Raw genomic sequence first — 8,295 nt, 5'->3', positions numbered from 1 at the left:
TTTGTACTAATACCTTATATTTGTTTTGATATAAAATGCTATAATTTACTTACAATTAAGTTAAATTTGCCAATCAAGAGCTACATTCTTATTGCCTTACTTGGTCTATCACAGTGTACTAGCCTAGGTATATCATATTTGGGCCTTGTTACACAAAGTGTGGTACATTGACCATTATCCACCAAAAGCCTTTGAACCCCAAAATCTTCATGGGGAAAGCTTAGAACTGGCATTTTAAATGAGTATTTCAAGTAAATTTGTTGCATTCAGAAGTCTGTGAACCACCACTGTGATGAAGGGATGTGAGCCTGGCTTATGTAAAGACACACACACATGAAAGTTGGACTCATACTGCGTTTGTATGAAAAAAAACAAATGAAAAATTAGGCCAAGGGAGTTGAAAGCTTTATTTTTTTCTCTCAAAGAAATCTTATCAATTACCAAACATGAGCCATGTCTCCTATTCCCACGAAGCGAAGAGAACAGGAAGGGAAAAAAAGGCATTGACAGATGGGGTGTCAATTGGTGAGGGATGAGACCAGCCGTTGCCCTTTCAAAAATACATTTTCTTCTTGGCTGTAAATTCTACAATGCAAGACCAGGCACTGGGATGTGGGCTATCTCTTAGTTAATTCTTTATAGAGCCAAATTAATCTTCTTCCTCTACAACATGAAATGAGGACAAGAGGAGACATGAGCTCTCGACCACCTACCCCCACTACCTCCCCCCTTCAGAGGCCAACGGCTTGGCGACACGCAGTTCCTGCTGCTCCTCGCCCAATTCCACTGGCCCGTCGGCAGGCAGAACTATTAGGACTCCTCTGCCACCTGCTACCTGTGACCCCAAGATGAGGGTTGGTCCCTCTGTTCTCCAACTCAAATGTCACTGTTCCGATTATCCAGAGGCTACCTGAGAATCTTTTTCAGGAAGTCCACAGGAAGGTGACTTTCAAAACTGAAGTGTCTAGAGGACAGAGAGTAAATGTTTCTTCCTCCTCGTTCATTCATTCTCGCTGTTTTCTTTCTCCCACATAAACAGGTAATTCTCTTTCTTCTTAGAAAGAGGTTAAGTGGCCTTGTAATCATTGCCCCTGGCAAGATGATCATGATGATCAGGCTGCCAACTCCACAAAATCAATCTAGGGAATGTTTACACAAGGACATCCAAACTACAACTCATTTGTTCAGCTCAAGTTGCCAATCTGGAGATTGGCACAAAGCCCTGAGTTTGCCCTGGAATTCCTGAATTCAGAGGCATCAGGCAGGCATCAACCCATATTAACTCCAGGTCTGCCAAAGATGAATGCAAGTAGATAGGTGGGCAAGGTGACCAAGGTCACTGGATTCTGTGGTTAAGAATAAGTGGGTGAGAGTAAAGTTTGGGCTCATCTTCTATCATAGGTGAAAAGAGCTTGACAAGTTTTTATAAGGCTTACGCCACAATCTAAAAATGATTCATTTTGCAAGGCATAAAATAGTTCTTGCTTTATAAAAATAGTACCATGATTTTTAAAAAACTGTACTTCTACCAAAGGAACCATGTTTCAACACCAAAAAATAGGTGTTCCACTTAAAGCAGAACAAGATACACCACCCACATTCATCCCTTCTTTCTCTGTTCCCCTCCCAACCAGTCATGTCACTCCCAGGACACTGTTCTGCATGGCACAGATGCTAGGGCCACCTAAGGCCAGGAGACTTGGGGGACCCTGCATGGTCAAGCACACCAGTAATGAAAAGCAAAGGGTCAGCTGTCTTCATGTAGGATTTCTGGATGTTCCTTCCAGAAAGCATCCCCAATGACATCGCAGTGTAAGGGCACCGCCTTAGTCCTGGTCCGGGTCACCACCATCTTTCTTCCTTCCATTTCTGCTGGCAGCCTAACTTCTTTTGTCGTGACTTCATCCACCTATAGGTAAAGTTAAAATATTGACACATTAACTAGAGAGTCGGTTTGGGAGAGAAGAGGGAGAAGTGGGGGAAGTTTACTTTTTTACTTTATATACTTCTGACAAATACGTATTTTCAGGCATATATATATATATGTATATATATGAACATATATATACATATATACATATATGAACATATATATACATATATATATATCAGAGATATATGTATATCTCTCACCATACATGAATTTCTTTACAACTAAAATACTTTTTAAAAAAGTTATGTTGCTATATTTTGAAAGGAGACCTTAGGAACAAAGAAGGGATTCTATGTTCCTTGTTAGCAATAACCATAAAATTAAAGACATTTCTGCTCTCCCACCTGCATTAAGAAGGATCCGAGTCTGTGCCAAACAAATGTTTTAAAAATACTAATAAAAGAGCTGAAGCTGCCACTGGGATACCTAATACCCCTTAATACTTGAAAACATTCATTTCAGAAAAAAATACTTTAGACAGAAGGAAATAAATTTAGAGACTTCATTATGCCCAGGAGCTGGAACAGAGCAAAAATATTGGTAGAATTAAGGATACAGGTGAATGCACAGACAGAATATTAAGTTAAGTATGAATGTCTAGGGAAGCCCTCAAACGTTCTGCAAGGGACAGAACCCTCACATGCAACATCAGTTCCTTATATTACAGTTCTCATGGGATGGATGGACCATTTAATGGAATTATCCAGTGTGGGAGAAATTATTTTTTTAAATGTTCTCTGAATGCAAAAATTCTCATATCTGCACTTACCTGTTTAAAGGGGTTTGATTAGATTTGGGGAGAGCTTATGACATGGAAAAGTGTAATAATTCTAAAATTCTGTGATTCTACTTACAGAACGGGGGAGTCCAGATCACAATGTTCACTGACAAACTGACAAAACGAGCATCCATAATAATAATCTATAGCATCTCATTTTGGAAAGGGTCTAATTTGTGCTAGTGACTGGAGTCACATCAGCATACAGGCAGCAGGCAAGACAAAGCCTGGGATGGGCACAGGCTTTCCTTCTGACCTCCGTTTTTCCTCAGACATAACAGCATTACCTTCTGCCATATCAACACAGTTCCCTTCCTATACATCAGTGGCTCATTATTGTAGTTGATGTTGAATTCAGAAAATAAAATCTCATTCTTGTCTGCTGTAAGAGTTCCCTGAAGAAATAAAAACACACATAAAAAGCTTTGTAGGTCTTTTCTCTTCCCTAACCCCACCTATCCATTCCACTCTCTACCTAAACTTCCACAACAAATCAAGAAGTGGAAGCATTTCATCAAACGTCATATAGGTGTTAATGAATTTTCATCTTAAAAGCAAAATTCATAAAATTCTCTTTTGTAGCAAATAACTGCCTTTACAAGTCACTACTGTGATGGGGTGAGAGGAACTAATAGTAAGAGTACCGATTCTGTACTAGATAGCTTTTGTATTATTTGACCCTCATAACCATCTCCATTTTAGAGATGAGAGCTCTGAAGCTTAGAAAGATTATATAAATTTTCCGAGGCCAAAAGTGCTCTTATTCGTATAAGAATCAAAATCTGATCTCAATACTTCCAAACTCTGGCTAGATCTACCAGTCTTCCTATTACTGCTACATATGCAACTTTATCATGATTGTTAATAATGACAACCATTTACTGCGTCATTTTAACGTCCCAGGCATTGTATTAGGAGCTAATACAACACATCATCTCATTTCACGGTTAGTTTTCCTACAAGTAGCATGGTCACCTAATGATACAAGCCAGTATTTATTAAGTACTTACAGTGTGCCCTGTACTAGCCTTTATGTGTTTTACATGCATCATGCCATTTAATTCTCACCAGAAACCTATGAGGTAGGAACTACTATCTTCTACATTTTACCTATTAAAAACTAAGGCAGAGATGATAAAATTAAACAAAAGCCTCTGAGTACAATTATTTGACCCCCAGAGCCTAAACTCTTAATGATACACAGGAGTCCTAACCCCAAGAAACTCCAGGTCCCCAGCAGGGATTGACAATCATGAAGCAGCCAGGTGGGGCTGACAAAAAAAGAAGAGCATGTGCCCTTTATAGGCGGCAGCCTATACACAGCTCCAGCTAAGCACTACCATGTGGGAGTGCAGAGCCATTAATTCCATTTTCCAGCTGAGGACACCGAGGCTCAGGGAGTAGTAACAACTGATCCACAGTCACAAAGCAAGCAAGCAGCAGACCTGCTACTAGTATGATCTTTCTATCTTTTCAAAACAAAACCGTAAAAATTTAAGAGCTTAAAAAGAAGGCCAAATGTCATGAGAGAGCGTAAACTGTCCCCCCTTAAGTATTAATGCAGTAAGATCTTTATACCTGTAATCTCTCTTGGGCTTGGATTGGTGTTAATCCAGACTGCTGTACAAGTGCCCAGAAAACAGTATTATAAAGATTATTGATGTGACCTGTAAAGAAAACATAGTTGGCACTGTATATGCACATAGAATCTTTATTCAATATTCACCCTTCAAAGAGTACTGGAACCCCACCTCTCTCCCGCAGAGACATATAATTACTTGCGCAAAGCCATACACAGGGAACACAGGGGGAAGTGGTCAAGCAGAAAAAACTTATTTCCTAACAGTTTTATCCTGTCATTTCAGTTGTGCTTTACACAAATCTGTTAACTTGTGCATTAAGCTAAGGAATACTTTCCAAGTTATTTGGTTTACATTATTCCCACCTCTCTTCCAGTTCTCCTGGCAAAATCAAGACATACCAAATGAATAAAAGTCTAACAAACATTTCACCATAGTCATGTAAGGAAGGGTCACAACTTGAATACCCACTGAAGCCAGCACAAACATAGGCGTGTAAAGCAGAGTTCCCAGGGGAACAACAGGGAATGGTAGAGGCTGAGGCACACTGGCTCCTATGTGCATGAATGTGTGCCTGCGTGTGGGTGTTTATGTGTGTGTGTGTCTGTGTGTATAAAGGCAGTAGTCACTACGCAGGTTCTGACCAATACTAAGTGGGAATATAGACCTAGTATTGCCAGATCTGATTTTTCCAAAAAACAAAAAAAGTTGGAAATAGGTAGTATTTACATAAAACCTTCCAATTTTTCAAGTATTTTCAACTAATTTAAAAAACTTGAAATACTGCATTCCAAACAAAATACATGGGCCAAAAATGTATCAGATCATCACCTCTAATATAAGGAATCAGTAGTTTAACTACATCTGTTTATTTGGTTTCACTTACAATCTGCTTGCCGCCAGCTGAGATAGTCCTTTAAGGTCTGGTTGCTAGGATACACCACGACTCTTCCATCAAAGCCTGGGGGATACAGAAGGGGCTGGTCCTCAAAGTAATCCCGCCAGTAAAACACATAGCTGGAGGCGAACTGGGAGACCACGTGAGTCATAAACTTACTTGCAAAAGGCACAGTGGGTGGAGCAAGAAAAGAGAAAATACATGATATTAATTCAACACCATGACAGGGTCTGTGGGTGTAACAGAGAGATAACACAAACTGTCTAGCAAGCCAAGAGTGATGGGTCAAGAAAAACTATTTTAGTATTTCAGTTATATATTTAAAATGCAGCCTGTCTCTCCTTCTAGTCCTATAAGTAATTTACTAATGTCAAATGTTCTTCCATAGCATGTGACGTGAACTTATGGTTCAAGAGGTTTTTTTTCAAGTCTTGGAAGGAGGGGAACCACTGTTTTAAAAACATCCCAATTCACTACATGATCTGTTTCCTGTGAGAGTTTCAATATACTGCCAAATCAAATATCAGATCTGTCTAATTTGTACTGAGATCCTCCTTAACTAAAACTTTAGTTTCTCTTTCTAGTCTTAACGTTCAATGCCCGATCAGTCTAGAAGCTAAGGTGATGGCGAATACAGAGAAAAACTTAAAGAGGTATACAGAATGCTCAGGTATCAGATGGAAGTACAACAGTCTAACCTGTTATATACATACATTGTGCAGTTGCAAATACTACAGTCTGTAAGTTTATGATTAAGATAAGCAGAAGCCAAATGCTGGTAGGAAATATTCTGAAGGAGCTAGGCCACAAAATTACCTGGCTCTTCTTTTAAACCAATTACTTTTCCGCTTGAACACAAAGCTGTACTCATCACTCTGCCCATATGCAATCACAATATCCTCCAGTTCTTCCATTACGGTTTGGGCACATTTAGTCATTAGATGGAGAGCACGGCTGTCATTAGGTTTTGCAAAGTTGTGCTTCTCAGCAAACCTTCATAAGGGAAAAAGAAGAGGGAAAAGGGTATGGGTGGAAGAGAGCTTGTCATTAATACCACAGATCAAAGAAGCTATTCAAAGAGTGCTGTGAGTGTGCTGTGAGTCCAGACATTTCAGTAGCCACAACCTGATCCATTTCGTTAAGAACTCTAGTTTTTCTTGCTCTAACCAACTGAGAAAAAGTAACATAAATACTAAGCCTCCATTCCCTTTTCAGTGAAATGGGGATAAAGTTACTTCATAGGATTCTCCTGAAGATGAGAGGGAGATAAATATAACTATGCCTGGCTCCTTGGAAGTGCTCAATAAATGTTAACTACAATAATCATTACTAAAAACACTTTTAAGACTTAAATTCCCATCTTCCTGCTACACTTTTCTTTTTTTCTGACTTTTTCCCTCCTGAATCCAGTCCATGTGTTCTGCTACTTATAATGAAACAACATACTCTACAGTGGTGCCCACAGCAAGGCCAGAAAGGACCGCAAAACAGTCAGCCCTCAAAGATACCTACCAAAATAGTTTGTCAATTTGTTGAAGAGCTGAAATAATGGGCCCGAGAATGACTTTTTCCACCACAGTCTTGCTAACGGACACCCCAAGCCAGCTCCTCACTAGGGGAGCACCGTGTCTCATTTACCCCACCCAGCTCGCGTTCAAGCCGGTTGTAGCCAGCACGCAGAGTGATGCTCAGTGCCGCGCGCTCACTGGCTGCCGAGTTACCCCGGTAACCATGAGCTCGGGGCTGCGACAAATGCGTCGCATTCTCTGGAAGCACTGGCGAACCACGCAGCCCTGAGCCCAGCTCGCTCACCGATGGAAATTCCTGCCGTCCAGCCGCACCACCACCCAGCAGTGGGCAAGGCATGTGTCGTCAGCCTCGAAGTCCCGCACGTACTCGAACTTGCTCTTTGCCATTGCCGCTCCCAATTTCAAGCACCGTCTCAAAGTGACGGAAAAGGCAGCCAAGCAACCACTAACTTTCACGGCGCCAGCTGCCCACATTCCCCCACGGAAATGAAAACACCAGAGAACTCCGCCCCGGAAGTTCCTGTGTCTTCTCACGGTCGCTCTAGCCGTAGTGGAGGCCAACATCTCTCTCGCCTCTCCTTGTAGTTCTTAATGGACTTCCGGACCTGGAAGGAGGGTTCCATGCTTTCTTTAGCGCTACTCATGGCTGCTTGCCTGTCTCCTTCCGTCCTGCAACAAATCAATCTCACGAAATTTTAAAAAATTCATTTCTGGCCAAGTTTGAAGGTTTGTGATTTTTTTCTTTCCAAATAGTATTTGTTAATTTGTTGTAGAAAATGTGGGTTATATCGAAAAATATAGTTAAGAAAATTAACGCTTCATGCCTCCCCTCTCCCCGTCAAAGCACTGTGGATGGTTCCTTACGGTCTGTTTTAATATACGTATGTTTACACAGGGAATACACAAAATTGGAATCAGACACCTGTGCAATTTTTGTATTTTTTCCACTCACCTTGAGTATTTGCCAACGTCATTAAATATTTCAAAGAGTGACTTAAATAAATTAACTTAAAGGACTCATTCTAACATACGTAGTACTAATTAAGTCTTTTTCACAAAGACTCATGCTTGAGATCTTGTTGCTGGTAGATACTAGTAACAGTAAAACCCTCATATTTGTACGATGCTGTATGATTTATAAAGCTCTTTTGAATTCATTACCTTCATATATATATATCCCTCAAAAAATATCATTCAAACAATATAAAAGTATATATGGTGAAAAGTAAACCTCTCACTGACTCCTAACTCCCTACTTTAAGCAATCACTGTTACCAGTTTCTTGCATATCTATTCAGGGAGAGATATACAAATAGAGACAGAGATGAACATAGAGATAGAGATGTGTTTTGTTTTGGGCCAAATTATGCTCAGAGACTGAGACTGTCTTTGCTAATATTTTATTTACTATAGGTTCACTGTGGGAATTATAATTTCACAAGCCAATAGCATACTGGATATGTCTCTTAATAAGCCAGTAAAGAAATAACATACTCCAGATGATAGATTGCTTACACTATTGTTCCAGGCAAGGGGAGATAAGAGAAAGTCCAAATTCAGTTGAGGTGTATCTTTCC

General features: G+C 40.2%; 1 protein-coding gene across 3 annotated transcripts; it reads right to left on the bottom strand.

Annotated features, from left to right (window-relative positions):
- Nucleotides 1-392: 392 nt before the first annotated feature.
- THG1L (tRNA-histidine guanylyltransferase 1 like) lies at nt 393-7,213 on the bottom strand. Of its 3 annotated transcripts, none has more exons than XM_029215568.1 (6): nt 7,002-7,210; nt 6,006-6,182; nt 5,178-5,252; nt 4,290-4,378; nt 2,999-3,106; nt 393-1,909 (listed from the first exon to the last, which is right to left on the bottom strand). In XM_029215568.1, the coding sequence occupies exons 2-6, from the start codon at nt 6,070-6,072 to the stop codon at nt 1,748-1,750; spliced, it is 501 nt and encodes a 166-aa protein (XP_029071401.1). In that variant the 5' UTR covers nt 6,073-6,182; nt 7,002-7,210; the 3' UTR covers nt 393-1,747. The 3 variants fall into 3 exon arrangements, with proteins under 3 accessions (XP_029071401.1, XP_029071400.1, XP_029071399.1); XM_029215566.1 differs by having other exon boundaries at nt 1,468-1,909; nt 5,178-5,347; nt 7,002-7,213; XM_029215567.1 differs by lacking the exon at nt 7,002-7,210 and having other exon boundaries at nt 5,178-5,343; nt 6,006-6,090.
- Nucleotides 7,214-8,295: the final 1,082 nt, after the last annotated feature.

The sequence above is a fragment of the Monodon monoceros genome, unplaced genomic scaffold (genome assembly GCF_005190385.1).
Source record: "Monodon monoceros isolate NGI ecotype Baffin Bay Population unplaced genomic scaffold, NGI_Narwhal_1 Super_Scaffold_12, whole genome shotgun sequence".
Lineage (NCBI taxonomy): Eukaryota > Metazoa > Chordata > Mammalia > Artiodactyla > Monodontidae > Monodon > Monodon monoceros.
Note: the sequence above shows the minus strand (reverse complement) of the source record. Positions and strands in the feature narration are given on the sequence as shown.